We start from the raw sequence: 21195 nt of genomic DNA, 5'->3' as shown, positions 1-21195 counted from the left end.
TTTTCAACTTTTCCATTAGCAGAACAGATTACCTGTCTGGGATGTTGTTTGTCACCTAAAAGAGAGATAACATTTCTATTTCAAATACAGATTTAACTTATGACCTGAAATTAATTATTATGCTCTTTCTTAAGTTATGGTACAAAGTAGGCAACTCTCAACAAATGGTTTTTGTTCCATGGAATTGCCTCAAAATCTCCCCAGTACTTTTTCTTTTAATTTTATTGGGGAACATTGGGGAACAGTGTGTTTCTCCAGAGCCCATCAGCTCCAAGTCTTTGTCCTTCAATCTAGAGGGCGCAGCTCACCTCCAAGTCCAGTCACCGTTTTCAATCTTTAATTGCAGGGGGTGCAGCCCACCATCCCATATGGGAATCGAACCGGCCACCCACCTCTTCCCAGTACTTTTAAACATAATTGAGTGAAATACAAAAGTGTCTGGCTTATAATTATACCTGATTAAAATGTCCTTAACATGAAAAACATGAAAAACACTCCCTTTGCCCCCATTTCTCCAATGATTTCTTTCCTTTTCCATGTCCTCTTTTTTAAAACTGCTACATGTTCCATCCGTGTTTCTCTTGATAACCTGCCCTGCCATTTACTTATCTGTCCCCCACATTTTCCATCTTCTTGTTTTTATAATATGATGAAAGGTTTGTGAGTAGAGCTATTACTGTAGTTTAGCTGGGTTTCAAGATCCTTTGGTGCACTTTGATTTGGAGTTACAATAGAGATGAGGGACCATGACATTAATCAGAAACTGACCAAAAACTAGTAAACATAAGACAGTCCAAAAAGCAGTCAGAAGACATCGAACAAGAAAAAATGTATAACTGTATATATCTTACTATCCAGCTAACTATTCACATACGTTTCATTAAGATCTAGTAGAAAGTTGTGCATATAGTAGATATTAAGTGTTTGTTCTTGTTTTTTTTCCATTTGAATTTATGAAATGATTGCGTGGATATTATAAGTAGTTAAATCCACTAACAGGCAAGATATTTAGTAATTTCTCATCATAGATAATAAAAGAAGTTAGAACAGTAGTTGGAAAGTAAAAAATACCCTTGAACCCAGTACAGATCCCATATTAGTTTAGTAAATGATCTGAAAAGACCCGGTCTGAAAACAGGTTTGCAGGAAGCAGAGAGGATTCATTTCCACTGCCAGCAGTTTTAGAGTCTGAATTCACGTTAGTTCCATGCCAGCACAGACTGACCTTTACTTATTGTGAGCAGAACCAGGCAGTATAGAGCCAGCCAGACATTTGCTGTTTATCATGCACCAGAACGAACTGAATGGCAATTACAGTGATTTAATTTTGCTTTTCAAAAATAATATTGAAAACCTATCCTTCAGATTGTAGACCATCTTTTATGGGTTTTCTATTTCTCTAAGTACTGAAAACTGAGCAGTAATTAATTTATATGTGGCACTCTTTTAGATGATACATAGTTTAAATATTAGAGTTTTTAAAAATCCCATGGCTAATAGATTTTATGAAAAGCAGAGATCTTGTTTTTATATTTGTATCCATAAGAAAGTAACTCTATTTAAAAACCAATAGAATAGGCAATTAGTAAAAATGTTTACAGGAGTATATCCATACTAAACAAGTATATATATATATATATATATATATATATATATATATATATATATATATATATGCTTTCACAAATTATTTTATGCAGGCAATAAAAGATGGAGAATTGCAAGTTATGGGTTCCATAAATGTTAATTGGTAATGATGGCTGAAGTTTAGAGAAAGCAGCAGTTGATTCAAGAGCTGTAAATTATCACCCATTCTGATGACATGAGTACTTACACATTGAACCCATCCTTGATTGATGAATAAAATAAGAATTCAATAATGGCCTCAGAAAAACAAAAACCACTTCTGAAGCTAAACTCATTAGGTTTCTGCAATGTTTTCCTTCCAAAAAAAAGCAAGAATTGGTGACAATAAAAGGTTGTAGACGTTTGTGCTGTCACAACTAGAAATTTTATGGAGTCATTTCTAGTTCCCAGTAAGGAACTAAGATATGAACATACATTTTCTTCCCTCTCTTCTTTCCTTCCTTCCTTCCTTCCTTCCATCCCCTCTTGTTTTCTTTCTTTCAAGTATGAATGACCTGTTGAAACAGTGTTTGGAGAGATTTATTCTGTTCTGAATCACATTGCTTGTGGTTGAGATTATAGAGTAATCTCTTGGTAAGGTTGTCGGTGCTAAAGGGTCAGCCATGGTTCTCAAGGAGCTGCATACTCCTATCTCCTGGGAAACATTTAAAAAGTACGATGCCTGGGCCTCCGCCTCAAAGATTCTGACTTAATTGGTCTGGAGTAGGGCCCAGGCATTAGTTTTTAGATTGTGACATGTTAATTTCTTTTGAACATAAACCTCTTTTTGCAAGCTAGGAGACAGAATCAAATCAAGGCAGTCTAGTCCTCTAGGCATTCAGGCCACGTCTTGAGATTGTCAGCATAATGACATAATACCAGGTGCTACAATGAGGTTATAAATTCTAAATAACAACCGTTTACCTACATTTTTCCTTGGGAAACAGCCAAAAGTCCAATCCTTAAAGGCAAGGTATACAGAACATCTTGACCCAAATCATATGCTGACCAACCTACTGGTGAACCAGGTCCGAGCTGACCAAGCGCTGGTGAACAGAGAAAGTGCTTAGTACGTTTTGAAAATGTGCTCTGAGGTTTAAAAAATCCCCAGTTGCTGTTAATAAGAAAACAAGTAAAAATTATTACAGATACACCCACAGTGATATTTGATTTTGCCAAGGTGTTCCATTAGGACACAAAGTTAGAGATGAGTATAGGGGATAAGATACTTATTTTCAAAATAAATTACTTAGTAATAAGGAATTTGACATACTGCATTCTTCCATTTGCCACAAGAACAAACTGACCCTGAAGTCTATGTAAAGGAAACACTCATCTCTAAAAAGGGTGGTGGTAGCAACCCTTCGCACTACAGAATAACCTCCTGCCCTTCCCTGCAACTAACATTGCAATGCTTTCAAGATAGAGGTTCCTGGGGAAAAACGTGTGGGGAGCTTTTGCCAGGGCCAGGAGGTGAAAACTAGAGTCTGTTCTAATTAGCTAATTGTAAGTTCAATTAACATCTTTAGGAAGGACCATAAAGCCTGGCCATTGTTTTGGCAAACATCTGCAAACTGCAGAATTCCTTAGCCTTTAGTGTCTTAAAGCTGGGCTCAGACCCATCTGACTCTTCTCAGGGCTTAGGCGGATGCTAGTCATGGAAGTCTGGAATGTGATGTAGGAGTAACCCCCTAGCCTTTGGATACGTAGTAGGCAGGTACACAGGTGGTAAAATCCTGGCAGGTGGCAATCAAAAATAGCGCTGTAGCGAGCGCAATGGCCTTCTGTGGGATTGTAGGAGGGGTTTTCTTAAACTGAAGGTCAACGTAGCCATCATCTGTGCTGGGGGAGGAAGAGCCTTGAGTATTTCACTTTACCACTGGGGATTCCACTAGCCAGGTTGGTACGAGACGGCATCATAACACACTGACTAGCTACAGTTAAGAGCGCTGCGCCAGGCTGGCCACGGGCAGGGTCCGGTTCGCTCTTGGTTGGCCCTCAGGGCATCAGGACATGCCTCACCTAACTGCCGCGTCACCCCTGCCACCTCACTGGCATTAGTATTTTTAAGTTTTTAAGGTGATTCTAGAACTACTGGTATACAGGTTCATTGTCAGATGACTAACAATAATGAAGGTCAAATTAAAAAATGGAAGAGAAGCTTTATAATTGATCTTTTTTCTTTTTTTAATTACACAACTCATATATAGATTCTTTCTTATTAGTTAAAAAGAAACTATATTAAAATTTATGTAGTAAAAATGAAATTCCCCCTTCACCCTATTAACTATTCTCTTCCCCAGGTGTAACCACTGCTAATTTACTATTTATCCTTCCAGTAGATTTTCTATGCATTTAAAAATGAATATCATTACTTATAACAGTGTACAGTGTTTTTGAAACATAAGTGAGATTATACTATACATATTATTTTGTGGTTTGTTTTTTTCACTTAATTTGTCTTGGAAATATTTCCATGTCAATACAAATAGATTTACCTTATTTTAAAAAATGTTCTGTTTTTTACTTCACTCTTTTTAATACATGTAGTGCTCCTTGGTATATATGTACTTTCATTTTCACATATTTACAGCTCAGTGGTCAGGAGTATGGACTCTGTAGCCAAACTACCTGGGTTTGATTATAAGTATTATTGTTGGTATTATTATTATCATTTATTCTTTCTATTTTTACCAATATGGGCAACATTCGAGTTAATATCTTAGTACTCAAATCATTGTGCTTCTTTCTCAGTGAATATTCCTGTACGGCAAATTCCTAGAAGTGGATTTGTTGGATCAGAAGGTATGCATATTAATATTTTCAAATATGCTGTCAAATTGCCCTCCAGGAGAGGCAGTTTCAATTGATATTCACTCCAACCAATAGAATCTAGTTGCAGTATCTATTTCAAGGCCTAAATAAATCATTCACATTACAGTGTGACTTCATGGGCCAACTACAATGACAGGCTTTTTTATTTTGACTGGAATTTCATTGAGTCAGTTTAATACCTTGGTTTATAGCATGTCAACCTGAAGTTCTGATTTACAGCCTTTAACATGGTACCATAAAAGAATGGAAAAATTATTTACTAATTTTTTAGACAAAATTTTTCAACATAGAAAGTAAAGGGAGTAGAAATAAAACTGGGCATTGACAGTGAAAAGTCTGGATTGGACTGGTTCCAACCTTTCATCTTATAGATGGAATAGTTCAAAGAGAGAAGCTCCCTTCGTCACAGCATGGTGACAGGGCAGTAACCCAAATCTTAAGAAAAATCTGCTTTAAGAGTGTGTGTGTGTGTGTGTGTGTGTGTGTGTGTGTGTGTGTGTGTGTGTTGGTATTTTAAATTCAGGACCCTATATATTTTTAGACTTACATATACTAAAATGTACATCAATATGTTGGCTATAGTGTTTGCAAGTGAAATTTATTATTTTCAATGAAAACTTCCTTTTACGTAATCTGAATCTTAATTTTTTCATCAATACAAGTAGATATTGTATATCTACCTATTTCACAGGGTTTGGGGGAGGACTAATTATATAACACATTAAAAACCTTTTGCACAGTGTCTGGAACATAGTAAGCTCTCAATAAATTGAAACTTATCATTTCTCTTGTCATTTTAATTCTTTTAACAGTATATTCTGCCCTCCTGTGTATAGGTTATTTTATTTTTAGCATGAATTAATGTAATTGATGGAGTTACTGGCTTCTATATTTCAGAAGATACAAATAAAATTTTTTCTGATGTTAAATATGTATTTGTTCTATAAGAACCTTTTAAAAAGAATGTAAACCACCTCTAACCAATATTTTTGAAAACTCAGTGTTTTTACCATTGTATTTAGGAAGAATATATAAAATTAACTTCATTAAAATGTTTGATTGTTTAATTGGCTTACGGTGTTAGGAGTTCAGATATAAAAGAAAGGAAATAAAAGAAACAGAAATTCACACAAAGAATAGGTTGCTTTGATAGAGGTCAGAAAACACGTACATTGTTGAAAGGCCTTTCCAGCTGTGTGATTCATCAGTTTTCTAATTCTCCTTTTCATATTTTGGAGCAGATTCTGTAGAGTGACTAACTTATACCCAGGTGTAAATTTAGATTGCTCGGAAGCTACCAGAACAAAATGGGGCTTTCTTCTGGAAGGTTGGTCTTAGAATCCATCTCTCTTACCCTCAGGAGATACAGGTTGGGCAAATTGTCTCTGTCTAAAGCTACACCTGGATCCTTTCCTTTCCTCATCTTTCTTGGGTTCTTTGAAGGCATTTCTGCCCATCCACCTCCCTCCCAGCACCAGGCTAGGATCCAGCACATCCTTTGTTTGGTTAATTGATACACAATTGAAGTAGATAACCTGTTCAGACATGTTAGAATCGAAAACTATAGACTTGATGAATGTGATTAGTATTATTTCTGAATTTTAGTGGGACTGTATCAGGATTAAAACTGATAAACAATCTCTTCAAAGAGTCAGTTATCTTTTCTCCAAGTTAGTTTCTGAAATTCTTTCTAATCTGTGGCTTTTCTTTAGCCCCTCTGGCCTCCCATTTGGAAACTTCATTGATCCTTCCTCTCATATTTGTTTTTCAGGGGCTTTTATGTATTCCTTGCCTATATTCATATACCTTCCTGCCCCATAGCTTGCAATTTCCCCCCCTCTATTCTCTCTCCATTATATTGCTTTATTTAGTATTTTTCCAACATGTCCTTCATCTTGAGAAGTTTAGAGATCACTGTATCCTTATTCTTAATGACCCCACTAAACCCCACAGAATACGGATTTAAGTTTCCACATAAATTCTTATTAGGCTAGCACTTTATAAATACTTAGGAGCCCCAAAGTTACATTTTTAACCATTCATTACATTTTTAGACAGGCAAATGTAGCTCTCTCTATCTGTAGTATCACCTCTCTGCCTAATTTTTTAAATCACTTTTGGGACCCAGGGGAAATACACAAGTGATGAATCTTTTCACTTAAGCCATTGAGGTATAACTTAAAAATGTGTGTCTATATATAACATCGATATAATCTTGTGGTCTTTAGTGAGCTCAGTTCTAACCATTATTGTTGATGTTTGAAAATATAATTTACTTATTCAGTGCTTTGGACTCCCCCCCAAATTACAATTTTTTCAAGGATCGTAGCAGGTCTAAATTCTGATTTTCAAATCAGAGTTTCCATTTTCATTATGTAATCCCCAAAACTTTGGATACATTTTGATTAACCTATTCACTAATGTAGGTATTTAGGCTTAGTATACTAAAACTCACATAATTACTTATTTCATAATGTTATTAAATATTTCTAAAGATGTAAAAGATTTTTTTTACTTATTTAGCCATTTTATGTTTTTATTCTTCTGTATTTATTGTTGGCGATCTCCTTTTATTTAAAAATTTTAATCTTAATTTTGAGTCTTGATTGAGGGTATGGGTGAGAAAGGTGAAGGGATTAGGAAGTAAAAATTGGTAGTTACAAAACAGTCATAAGGATGTGAAATACAGTATGGGAAATATAATCAATAATATTATAAAAACTATGTATAGTGTCAGAAGGGTACTAGACATATCAAAAGGACCATTTCATAAATTATGTAAATGCCTAACTGCTACACTATATACTTGAAACTAATATAAACTAATATTGAATATCAATTATAATTTAAAAATATGTAAAGTACAGTGAAGGGAATATAGTCAGTGGTATTATAAAAGCTATATGCGGTGTTAGATGGGTAATAGACTTGTTGGAATTATCACTTTGTGAGGTGTGTAAATGTCTAATCATTATGTTATTTTGTACATCTGAAACTAAAAAAAATAATAAATCACAATGAAAATTAGAAAAAATATTAAAAAATAAAAAGACTCCAATTTGATTATCTTAATATCGTAAAGTATTATCTTAATACTTTAATATCTTAAAGTATTTTAAAGTAATTTTATGAAGAATTTAATAAAGTTCTAAGATTAATCTGAATATTTTTATTCATTTTATCTTTATGTTTAATATGTGAAGAAATATCCTTTGTGCCACTGGTTCATAATTTTGTAAAATACTTAACATTATTGGGCTGTCAGAATACTTACAGAGTGCGGTTTCTTTGTATATAGTTTTTCGCTTGTGAGTCTGTGTCCTTATATTTCTCAGGCGTGTAGCTATATATGTGCACACATGCCATTTAACTTCATATCACAATGTAAAATTCATTTAAACTAACAAAAGCAAACTGATTTGGAGAGGTGTGGAGAGTGAACAAAAGAGACTAGTGCCATGTAGAGCTTGTATGGAGTGGAGTGTGTGGTGTGGTATCATTTGTGAGCTGAAAGGTAGCTGAACGTTTTTTTTGTGTCAGTCCCTTGGGAAGGAAGGGGTTTCCTAATGGGGTGGGATCTGTACTCTTACTAAGAGTGATTGACATTGAATGATTACATAAAAAGGAAGAATAAATGCCACGCCTCCCCTTTAAAGGCTAAACATATATACAGTGAATGCAAATCTCAGTGTGGAAGGCAGTTTGGCCTAATGATAGCATGTATCTGGTTGTCTAGGGGGTGAACTAACTATTCAGATCAAAATACAAGGAAACCAAAATTATGTCATGTCCTTAAAAATAACTTTTAAAACCCAAATGTAATGGTAAATGCACATATAGAATATAATAGAAGACCTCATTTGTGAAAGTAGAATTCTGACATCAGGCCCTTGGTAAATGAGTGAGCAAAATGGTTCTCTGAATTGGATAACACAGTGCATACCACAGTGACTGATAAAATTGATGTGTCCACAGGAAAGCCAGCTCTATTACTGAAGCCTTTAACCTATTTTCTCTTTCTTCAAAAATGAGCTCTTGAGTGGATGTTATCCACAAGAAAGTGAATTTAGGGGCCAGCCTGGTGGCTCAGGTGGTTGGAGCCCCGTGCTCCTAACGCCAAGGTCCCTAGTTCAGTTCCCACATGGGCCAGTGAGCTGTGCCCTCTACAGCTAAGATTGTGAACAACAGCTCTCCCTGGATCTGGGCTGCCATGAGCAGCCAGAAGTTGCCAGGGAGCAGTGCAAGGCTCATAATACCAGCATGGGCCAGGGAACTGTGTCCAGCCAACTAGACTGAGAAACAACGGCTTGAACAGAGTTAGGGGGTTGCGGGGGAAGAAGGGGGGAAAAAGTGAATTTAATTCAAAAGGGGGTATTTTATAGATGGGTAAATTTAATTGAAGAATTCACTTCTCTATTATAGAAGAGAACTAACTATATGGGAAAACATTATTATAAGTAATATGGTTATATTTTTCAAAGATGACATTTTTAGTATTATTTTGAGGACCCAAATTTCAAGCATTAATCAGTGATTTTTATTTTTCTTTAATTTTGTATTATCTTAAAACACAAGGCTGAAACAATGGTGAATTTGCATTGTAATGTTTCATTAATTATGTTAAGGGATATAATTGTACAATATATAATTTAATTAAGGAAAGTGACTTCTTGTTTTTTACCTTTAATTTTTGAAAATATGATGCATTCTTTTTTCCTCTAGATAAATACTTGCTAATATTGCAAAGAATAAAAGCCCATCTTATGAATCCATTATTCCAAAATCTGTAAGGTAATATTGATAACTGGAGAAGCAGGCCGGAAATATCCTAGTTTTTGCCAAGTAAAAAAATTCACTCTTTATAACTTATCCTAAAAGAGAAAATACTAAGTATCCTACATATACTGCTCAGTATGTTCCTAGTAGCTGAGTAGTTTGTCTTTGAAATATATGGTAATATAAGTTATTAAGCTTGCTATTCTCACACACACACAAATCTATTTTGTTGTCATAGTCTTAAAGCTGACTCTCAACAGTTACCACTTATTTTGCTATTTTTAAAAAATTTTATGACCTATTGTTTGTGCTTCATAATGAGAATTATGGAGTCATAAATGTATTTGAAAATAAATTTAAAATAAAAGTCCTTAAAATATTTCATCTGGAGACAAATCAATAAGCAAATTCTATACTCAACAAGTAGATTAAAAACCCTTATAAGTATAAATCTTCTTCTCCAATTTATGCTGTTTCGTCAATTTTAATATAAGATTTCAAAAGAAAATCTGACTGAAATTGAACAAATATACCTTCCAAATAATTTAGTTGCTCAGCTTTTAGAAGCTAAGTCAAATTTTCAAGCATCTAGTACAAAGCCATGCCCCTCACATGCATTTAAATATTAATTAAGGATGGATTTCGTTTATTTCAATTTAGAAGAATTTACCCTAAAGCAAAACTAATTTCTTACAGAAGAAAAAGAAAGTAAATTCTTTTCTGATTCAGATACTTATTGTATTGCTCTAAAATTACTAGGTCATTGCTAGATACCACTCACCATAGATGCCTGATTTTCTTATATATCAAATTTCAGTACATTTTTAAATTAGTATGAAGGAAAAAAGAATCTTCAAGTCAACTGGTTTCTGTAGCCAAAATAATTTACACCCAAAGAAATGTTAAACTGATAAAATTTAATTGGCTGTATAATTTTCCCAATTGCTGAGCGCACTGCCATTGCATGTTATGCCAACAGCTGTATTTTTTAACTGTCCTTTTTAAAGCTAGTCGGTTGTTTTTTGTTGAACATTGGCTGCCCTCTAGTGGACTCAACTGTTCCCTTAAAATAACCCGTCAAATCTACAAAAGGGGTTATTCCGTTATGGAAGTGATTGAATAGTCTTTCATGTTTTACACTGACTGCTGTGTTTAGTACAGCTAGCTTTATAATTTTGCTGGAGCATTTTGGTCATGATAGTCTTTGAAGCCCCTGGTATTATAAATAGCATTGCATACTTACTAAGCAGGCACCTTCAAATAAGCTGATCTTGTTGACAGTTTGTGTATTTCAGTATCTTTTGACATACATAAAAGAACATGTCTTTTATGACTCCCTACTTCTAAGACGTTTCCCTTCTTGTTGCAGATGCTACAACTGTGGTGGCCTTGATCATCATGCTAAGGAATGTAGTCTACCTCCTCAGCCAAAGAAGTGCCATTACTGTCAGAGCATCACGCACATGGTGGCAAACTGCCCATATAAAACTGTTGCGCAGCCGCCCGTCAGTTCTCAGGGAAGACAGGAAGCAGAATCCCAGCCGTGCACTTCGACTTTCCCTCGGGAAGCCGGGGGAGGCCATGGCTGTACGTCACCACCGTTTCCTCAGGAGGCTCGGTCCGAGATCTCAGAATGGCCAGGCAGGTCACCTCAAGAATCTTCCTCTACCAAGTCGTCAACAGCACCGGAAGAATCAAGCAAAAAGGGGCCTTCCGTTCAAAAAAGGAAAAAGACCTAAGAACCCTTCTTAACATATCATTTTCTTTCCCTGGTTGGGAAGTCTACCTCATGCAAGTACAGGGGAACAGTATTTCACAAACAGCAGCTGACCTGGGATTTTTAACTACTGTTGAGGAACTGTGAATTTTTTTAAACAGACAAATCACTCAAAGCAAATTACATTTGAGCCAGGGTGTCACGTTCTATGTTATTCAGAGAATGAGATGCTATGTATATCTATCTATATGTGCATGTGTGAGAGGGAGAGAGCCTGAGTCTGTGTGTGTGTGTGTGTGTGTGTGTGTGTGTGTGTGTGTAGGAGGATTTATATAGGAATGTAGACATATATATATAAAGAGAGTTTGTCTTTATATATGTGTGTATGTAGACATAAGCACACACCCTCCCTCACAGATTTGGACATCCCCAACAACTAAAAACTGGTGTGAAACATTTCAGATGGTTTCAAATATAACCCCTGAAGTTTTTCTTGAAATACCACTCCCTTTACATTACGTAAAAATAAACACATGACTGTTACCTTTTGTGTGAACCAAAGGACACTTCAGATCTCAGAGCTGCCAATCATATGGTACTAAAGGTTTTTAAATCATCAGTTCTCCCGAGTTTGGGAATTGCCTTTTTTTCTTGATACCTTTAGAATGCTCCCCACCCGCTTTAAAGGCAGTACCTTAACTCCATATGCCTCTGACTGCCATAAGTTTTTTTGAATCTGGGATACATAACTCCAGAAAAGACAATGAATGTGTAATTTCTGTGCCGATATTTCAATGTTTTTAATTCATATATTTTGATTGTAAATTAGATGCCTATTAAGAGAAAGAAGGAGAGGGCAATGTAAAAATGTAGTGACTTGATTGTTTTCGGTGGTATTTTGACATCAGCTTGTTGTAATCTTTTACACGTGAGGTTTTTGGATGGGATTGTGGCAGCAGCAGCTTGCCTGACTAAGTCAGTCCTTCTAACCGTTGCTTGGAGCAGGAGGCCCTCCTTGTTTACTACTGAAGACCTTGGAGGAGAACTCCAGTTGTTTGGTGTATACTTTTGGTGGCTGTTTTTATTCCCCCTGGAGAGTTATCTAACTTGTTTCTAAAACAAACAAAATAGCAGAGATGTGAATAAGATGCCAGGGTTAAGAATGAACATTAAGAGGATACTCACAATTGCCCAATATGTGTGACGTTTAATACTATTAAAAAGTGCAGTGTTTGGTGGCAGGCGACTAGAGTGATGAGCCTGGGACAGAGGTACCAAAACCTCTCCTACCAGAGAGCTAGAAAGATTTTATATAATAAAATTGATCTTAGGAAGTTCCCTTCATTACTGATGCTAAAGTAACCCGTATGGTGGATTCAGGATGAACATGCAGTGATGAGGATAGAGATGTTTCTCAGATTGGTCCTCAATTATGTTAATAAATTGGCTCGGGACCAATTGTAGTATTGGTCCCTTTAAGTATCAATCATAGAAAAAAAAATCATTTTGGTGTCATCCTGGTTATAGGTGTTATGGGTACATTTCTGAAACATCTCCAAGAAGGTACCAGTTAATTATAATGCTTAACATTGGCAATAAATATAGTTTTCTATGAGTCTGTTGGTGTAAGCTCAGATAATCAAAAAAAAAAAAAAAAAGCATGACTCAGATGAGACATATTCTACTGAACAGTTTTGGCTCCCCCCCCACTTGTCCTGCCTTGGGAGACTTGTACAGTTGCTGCTGTCTCAGCAAGCCACGCATAAGGAGAAATGCCTTGGGCTGGGCCACCAGCCCGTTACAACTCAGCTTGAATTCCACAACAGCGTTTGTGAGAATCTCTAGTATATACTGAAATACCCGTGTGCTGTGATGCACCGCTTATCTTTGACGATATTGAATGTGATGTAGCTGTAGAGAAATACTTCCTTGCCTTATGTAAGGATTGTAAGCTTATTTAAATTATGTAGACAAATCAAAGTGGCATTGCTTAATTTTTAGCAGGTAAATAAGCAGGTTAACAGTAAAAATGCAAAACATAAGTCACTTTGAAAATTCAAACCAAAGTTCCTTGACCTTGCAGAAATAGGAAGTTACGGACTTGAGAATTGGACATTCCCTGTTTACATATAAAAAGTTTAGAGCTGAGATCATGGTTCAGACAAAAACCATTTTATACTGTGGACCTTATGGGTGCAATTTGGAATCGTTTTAGGCATCATACCAGACCGAACTAAGAGCACATACCAAACCTATCTTATAATTAAAAGTTGGGGTTTATTTTTTATATAAAAATATTATCACTTGCATAACATACTCAGGACAAAGAACTTTGCTCAGGGAACATACCATATGATGTTGTTGATACTTTACAGAATAGTCTACAGTCCTGCTTACTCAAACCAAATAACTTAAACCTGTATGTAAGTATTATGTACTAATGTTAGTAATGACTACCTCTAAGTTTGACAGATCAAAACTTCTGAGTATCAGATATCAGTTCTCCTATTTTTACTTCATGTCAAAATACTCTAAAGCAGAATTCCTGAACTCCTTGCATATGTGAATATCACTGATGTGAGCACAGTGTCCATGTACGTGGGTGAAATGTAATTCTGTTTACAACAAAAGGCTACCTCATAGTGGCTGCATAGCACACCTTTATGCTGCTCCAGCCTTACAGTGGCTGATAATCCTCTGGTACAGAACCTTTCTATTGATAGTATAGATACCGATTCACAACTGCATGTTTCTGATAAACATTTGTGAATAATGAAGCATCTCATTTAGTTAGCAAAGTCTCCAAGCATTTCCTTAAAGTTATCCTGTATTGAAAGAATTGTGGGCCCTCTTACATGTAAGCAAAACAGAACACAGAAGGAATCTTGGAAATGACTGCTTTGCCCAGAGGTGGGGGCAGGCAATGGAAGCAGGAGGAGAGACTGGTGTCTGAGTGTATTCATGCTGGGCAAACAGTATAAAAGATGCCAATCTTCCTTTGGGTCTGTGCTGTCCCGAAGCCAAGCATAGTACAGCATTATTGCCCTAGGCACACAACTAACTAGCACTGGCTCGCCAAGGAATGGACATAGAGTGAATGTGCAATGCCATTTCTAGCTACTGAGGGGAAGGGTCTGTGAAGCATTAGTTTACAGGGGTCTCATAGGTTGGGCAGGAGGTCTTCGTATTCTTTACCCCTTGACCTCACCCCAGTGTCGAGACAAATGTAATTCCTAAGATGCTCTACCCGTCTCTCACCCTGTGAGCTATTTGTTTGCTACATGGCAGATTATAGTGGAAACATTTTTATACTTGCATTTCTAGTCTTTGCTAGAAGACTTCGGATGTATTTTTACAATTGAAAGATAATAGAAAGATTTTTACCTGCTTATAGCTTGGAAGTTTGGCGTGCAATGTAGGGGAAAAGATCAGGAAACATCATGTTATTAGCATTGGTCCATCTACAAAAATAGGATGTTTTTATTGCCGATATTTTTAATACTCTGGCCCAGTTTTATTTTGCACCAATGTGGCCCCAAGTTACTGCTAGTTGTATTTAGTTTGTGAATAGAAGCCCATAAGTGTTAATAGACTTTGTAACATTCACTGTAAGATGAATTATACAGGACATGGGAAATCTCATTGAGTCTTAAAGTTAATTTAAATTAATTTATCTGTTTTCTCTAAGAAATGTTTATCATAAAATATATATGTGTATTTCCCCTTTGGTTATAAAATTTGGGAAAGTATGTACAAGTGCAGCTGCACTGACTTTAATTTTCTAGATGTCTTAATGAGATTTATTTGTTTTAGAGAAGAACAACTTGTTAAAAGCATCAAATTCTGTCTTACATAGCGTTCAGCAGCCTCTTCAAGACGTGGTGGTTGTGTGATCTGTGTCATAGTTCAGTTAGAGAGGTTGACCTGTGAATCATTTGTAAATTTTATGTATGGAACAAAGCTGCAAAGTCATGGCAAAGTACTGTACTGTGAGAAGCTGTTACGATATTTAATACATCTGTGGCTTAACACTTGTGAGAGTTTACCAGCTTGAAAATGATGGTGTTGACTACCTCTTGAATTACATCTATCAACCACTGGCACCCACCACCAAGCTGGCTTTAATTAGTACGTGTTGTTTTTTGGTATTAACACCTCTAACCATACTAGAGACCAAAGTGAACACTGATTTCTATATGTCTTTAATATGGTGTTTTATCTAGTGTTTTTAAATTATCCTGTGTAGTATTTAGATTACCTCATTGTCCATTTTGACTCATGTTGTTTACAAGTGAAAATTAAAAGGAAAAAAAAAACGTTTTGAACTGTATGTTTTTAAAGAACAAACAAGGAGGAGATGGTTGGAATGGCATTTCACTCGTGTAGTCATGCTAATGGACTAAAGTACTGTTTGCCTTTCTGCCTACCGTGGATTTTATATTCTCATTTCATGCCTAATGTCTTACTCTGTCAATTATGGATATTTTGAGGTTTAAAAAAATTACTTGATTAAAAATAAAACATATAACGTTGGCATTTATGATGAGTTTTGGAGATTTTTCATGAGTTGTGTGATTGCTCAATTAAAGGAATGGATAAAAAGCCATTGCAGTGTTTACACCAATCTGAGCATAAATTAAATAGTTTTAACATATCCTCAGAGGTAACTGTAAATATGGACCTTCCTGAGGACAACACAGATGATGTATAAGTTCAGTCAGAAAGGAATAGAGAAGGAAAGATGGGTTCTGTCATCGTTAGGCATTGTCCAACTTTAGCCAGCATGGATTGTGCAAGCTTGTGAATTAAGATACATACTTCATGAAGTCAAGCAAAAGTCGCCTGAAACAAAAATGTTCAAACCCTTTTAGAGGAACCATTTCCAGATTTTCCTACCATTTCTTTTTGTATGAATTTAAAAGTATCTAGAAAGAAGCCAGGTTACATCACTACTATAAATATCTAATAAAACTTGAGTTCTGTAAATTCTCTGGTCCCACAATTAAACTCATTTTCATTTCTACTCCCTACCTGGATGATTGACGCTGTGTGGAGGGGAGGGAGCCTATTATAACTCCTACTTTTTTTTCTTTTCAATTGTAAAAAACACAATGTAATTTACCATCTTAACCATTTGAAGTGTCCAATTCAGTAGTGTTAAGTATATTCACATTGTTGTGCAACAGTGAATGATTCACTTTTAGAATGTGAAGGGCTGTGGCAAATGCTCATGAGTGTGATTACATAAACATTTCAACCATGTTTATTTTCTTTAATGATTATTTAAAAGTAGTTTTTTTTTGTTATAAAAGTAGCATTTTACTGTAGAGACTAGGAAGAACCTTGAAAATAATTCATACATAATCCCAACACCTAGAAATATTTTTTTATTCATTTCAGATAAGGAAAACCATTTTAAAAAATACCTAATCCCATCACCTAGAAATAGCCATTAACATTTTTTTTTTATTTTCTTCTGTTTTTTTCCCCCCAATAAAGTAGATTTTTTAAAAATAAAATTAGGTTTTATGTGGTTTGGAACTTTACACTTTTCTCCTTACATGATAATATTTTGCCATATCGTTAACAATTGTTCCAAAACATTTTTGATAAATGCACAAGTAGTTTGAGGAAGTAAGATTCCAGTGAAGCAAGAAAGATGGGCTTGATTTGGATGGGTGAAGGAAGAGAAGAAGACAGAAGAAACAGCATAAACAAAAGATCAGAGTTGAGAAGAATGAGTTCACATTCAATCAATCAGTAAAGAGACAAATTTGGTGAGACAAAGTATAAAAAATAACATTTTGAATACATTGGTGCACAATCAGTGCAGCCAGGAACTTCAGGGGCTACCAACTTTGAATGGGGAAAAAGCACAATTGAGCAGCACGTTTACCCCCAGCTTTTCCCCTAGGGGTGCTTTTCCCTTCCCCCCGAGGTCCTGAGGTGCTGCTGCAAGTAATAGAACCCAAACAGGAAATGGCAGTCTTATTGAGCTGAGGAAAGTGCTCTCAGCTCCTTCCTTGTCACGTTGTCTGTCCCTAGCTGGCAGGGTAAAGGAGTTAACCAAGTTCCTCAACCCTCCAGTGCTGCACAGATACAGATGGAATTTGAAGCCTCCGAGAGTTAGATGGGCCTTGGTAAACCCCTGGCCTTTTTGTCTGGATCCCAGAAAAGCTAAATCTAGGAATAAAGGGCTGTTTTAAGAGGCCACACACCAGGAAAGGGGCAACACGGAAGTAGACCAGCCCTAACAAATACTGAAATTAACCGTGGATGGGACTAAAGTGACCAACTGGTACACTACCTACCTACCAAAGTAAAACAATCCTTGGAAGAAGATAACATTACCCAAAACCTCTATAAATTCTCATCTACAATGTCCGGCATCCAATCAAATAGTATGAAGTAGGCTAATAAACAGAACCAATTCACTGGAAACAGGAAAACAACAGACATAGGTGACTCAAACATTGCAATTATTATACAGGGACTTATTAAAAATATCCAGGGTAAATAGGAAAGATATAGAAGTCAGAAACTTTAGAGCCAAATGTTTTAACTGAAAATAAGAATTCAGCAATGGGTTTAACAGCAGGTTAACTGCTGACAGAACAGAAAGGGGGAAAAAAGGGAAAAAGCAACAGAACAGAAGATTAATAAATAGGAAGACAGGTCAATAAAAAGTATCCAGATTCATGGAGAGAAAAACATTAATGGAGCAATATGGGTGAAATCAAATTACCGAGATTTTAAAAATCAGCAACATAGCCTATATTACTTGTTTACAATGGGAGTGAAAGAGAGGATAAATATAATGCAACAATTAGAAAAGATAAGAGTTAAGAATTTTTCAAGATGGAAAAATCAACTGCTTTTTTTGTTTACTATTTTACTTAATTAGGGGAAAATACATAAAATAACAAATAATATGCTACAATGTGGAAAAGATACAGGTGTTAACAAAATTACTGCAGTTACTATGAAGTAGCTTCCTTAACAAATTTATTACAATATTACTATAGTCTTGCTTCCCAACTTGCTTGGAAAACAGTAGCCCTGTTGGACTTATGCTCTTTGCTGCTTCTACTCCCGAAGGTCTTTCCCAATACCTTGTTGTGAGTTTGAATCCTAGTGAATCTGGCAATAAAACAGGCAAACAGACAAGATATATTGATCCTAGTACCGGGGAAAAGCAACTCTTTGCTTCTCTACCTTAACAGTGTCTTCTCATTACCTTTTTATTTTTTAAGGCTGCAAAGCATGCATTTGAAGGCAGAGGGAATAGAACCAGTGGAGAGAAACAGTATGGAACTACATACTTTCATGAAAGAACATGGGGAAAGGACTTCTCATCACTTGGTTGCTGTCTATGTGGCCATTTTAGGGGGATACAAAGATACTTAATTTTGGTATTTTAATAGAACTCCCTAGACTGAAAAGCTGGGTCTTCAGATAATCTGAATTTTTATAAATGTTTAGATATACACAAGCATATTTTGCTGGTGAACCCACAGTTCACCACATTCCTCCTTCCCAGAGAGCTTCACTGGAGAAAAGAAGTTACAGTGTTTAAATGATACATAGGAGAATTTGACAACTAAAATATAGGTAGTCCAATATGCTTCTGTAATTAATGTTTCTTTGTTTCCTAATAAAACACAAATGTAAGGGCCATTCAGGATAATAGAAAGCCCCAGAATCCTGCACAGAGGACACTGCATTTGCACTATAGCTGTTTGCGCCTCATGTATAAGCTTTTTGTGAGAGCCTTTATGTGCAGCTTTTGCTTGCTAGGCTACTAAACCAAAAATTGCTTGCGTGACAATCTATCATTTTGTGATAGATCCTGCGCCTATTTTCTTGTTATTTTCACAAAATTGATTTTTTTTCTTTCAAAAGCTTCTATGGGTTTTATTGTGTGCTTTGCTTTCTAGAAACAATTGAAATGTGAAAGAATGCTTTTTCTGTTACTCAAACATAATTTCTGTCATTCTCAGTTTAGAAATCAGCATGTTACTCTCTCTCTCTCTCTCTCTCTCTCTCTCTCTCTCTCTCTCTCTCTCTCTCTCTCCACACACACTCATACACACACACACACTTTCTGAAGTGGTTTTAGGTACCCCGGAAAACGGTCAATGTTTCTGAGGATGCACATGAGACCTGTTTAGTAACATAATATTTCCAATTAAATGTATTGTCTTTAAGATACAAGTTCATGTATGTACTTTGTTTCTAAAATTAATTGAACTTTATTGAAGATGTGAGCTCTTTTCTGAAGGTAGAGGGCCTCAATTTCTGAGCCCCTCTGTAAGTATCTGCCTGTCCCAATTTATAAAAATTCATTAAAGTACCAACTCCAACCAACTCCAAAATTCGTTCAAGTACCAACTCACACCCCAGATGACCTGGTCCTTTCTACACTTTGTCAAGAAAACGGAATCACACCCAGGTATTACAGTAGCAACAATGCCGCAAAGTCAGCGTATAAGGAAAGATAATTTCGGATTTAAGAATCAAACCTTCTTTACATTTGACTTGGTCCAAATAGATGTATTATTGACACGGGGTCCTTTCTTACTGCTTTCCCACATTTTCCTCTACAAGTGTGGCCTCACTACTGGCATGTCAGATCTTTCAAGGTTTATTTATTATTTTTTTCATTTAGATTGTCAGATGACATATTCAATCCATTACATATTCAGTCTCTGCACTGGCTCTTCACATTCTCTCATTTCTTCATGAAATTAGTTCTGCACAAATACTTTTCATTAGCTAGCCCAGATATTATCCACTTAGCTAGTTTTGTGTTAAACTTGCTTCTGTCACTCACCCAAAATAATCATTTAATACAATAACAATAAAACCTAATCACGACCGTAAGAAAATTTTTCATAGTAGAAAATTTGGAAAATAGAAAGGACGAGCTGAAATGTGAGAAGTTGTCATTGAAACATTCTGGAGGTGTACCGGTGCTCACTGTTTCCTCAGGTTTGTCTTTTCCTTTTGTTTGTTAATTCTGCAGCATTAATGGGGAGGAATATCAGATTGCCAGGGAAAATTTAACATAGAACAAGATGTTTGGGATGAGTCCTAGAATGGCATCTGGTCCACTATTCTATCTTTATGTAGAATCACACCGGATCACTGGATGGTTATTCCCAAAACCTACTGGAGAAGATTCAGCAACTTCTATTAGAATCCCATCACAATGTCTTCATGTTCCCCAACCCCTACCAAAAATAAAACAAAACAAATCAGCAATAAAAAACTGTGCGCCAAGGTTATATTACTCACGAGATACCATTTGGAAGTGCCATATTGATAACCCACTTGTTTCTTTTTAATTAAAAGTTATTTCTTAATGGAATACTGTCCTAACTAAAATTTTCTTTGGGGCTTCTGTAAAAGATAACCTAATTAACACACTCTAAATAGCATGTCCTGATGTAGTACATTGTACAATGGGTCTTTGGAAGTGTAGAGATTCCTTGCGGTTAAGATGAAAGTCTGACTTTTAAGAAACTGTAGAAGAACTGTAGGTTAATAGTTCTGTGATTAAAGACTGCGATGTATTTCAGTTGCTGCATGATGTCACCAGAGGGCACTCTTGACTTGCTCTCTGAAACAATTTTACACCGCCTCACAGCTACTATTTAACTTTTCTGAATATTTCATAGGTTTGATCAACTTATCTAGGAAAATTTCTGCCTGGAAAAATACGTAATTATAAGACATGACTTTATGGGCGCTTATGCAGAAGACATAGGCTGTCAACGTGGAGTTTGTGGTGCTGAAGGAATATTGATATTGGCAACGTCTAGGGCAAAATAGTTTATCTGTATATTTCTGGGTCTTCTTATAACATGAAACTCAAAAACTGTAAGCAACCATATTGCGTTAAATACTCATAATGCATTACTGTCCCATAAATCCCTTATCCTCATTTCAAGCTATAAGAAATACAAGACTTCTAATTTTTTTTTTTTTTTTTTACTTAAAACATTGATGTTGTTCTTCTCACTTGGACATTTTAATATGTCTGTCCTGCTCCCATTATCTGAGAAGTAACTATATCTTGTTAAAATGCTCAGACTATTACACCCAGGTGTTCTGGGCTTGGGATTTGAATGTATGCACCCACAAGTAAGGACAAATTAGATATACATTCCAAGAGAATTTCCTTCCAGATGTACTTTAGTGAAGAGGTATTTCTTTAATCTTATGTGTCACTAGTTAAT

At 35.8% G+C, this 21195-nt stretch overlaps 1 protein-coding gene across 1 annotated transcript in view; it reads left to right on the top strand.

Moving 5' to 3' along the window:
- Positions 1 to 10976, top strand: part of LIN28B (lin-28 homolog B) — a gene marked incomplete at its 3' end in the record, with an annotated part of 112004 nt that extends 101028 nt beyond the window's left edge. The window contains exon 5 of the mRNA XM_081036626.1: positions 10607 to 10976. Coding sequence (XP_080892752.1) covers positions 10607 to 10976 — 370 coding nt within the window. The remainder of the gene's footprint in view (positions 1 to 10606) is intronic.
- Positions 10977 to 21195: the final 10219 nt, after the last annotated feature.

Source organism: Rhinolophus hipposideros (genome assembly GCF_964194185.1).
Source record: "Rhinolophus hipposideros genome assembly, chromosome: 3".
Lineage (NCBI taxonomy): Eukaryota > Metazoa > Chordata > Mammalia > Chiroptera > Rhinolophidae > Rhinolophus > Rhinolophus hipposideros.
Note: the sequence above shows the minus strand (reverse complement) of the source record. Positions and strands in the feature narration are given on the sequence as shown.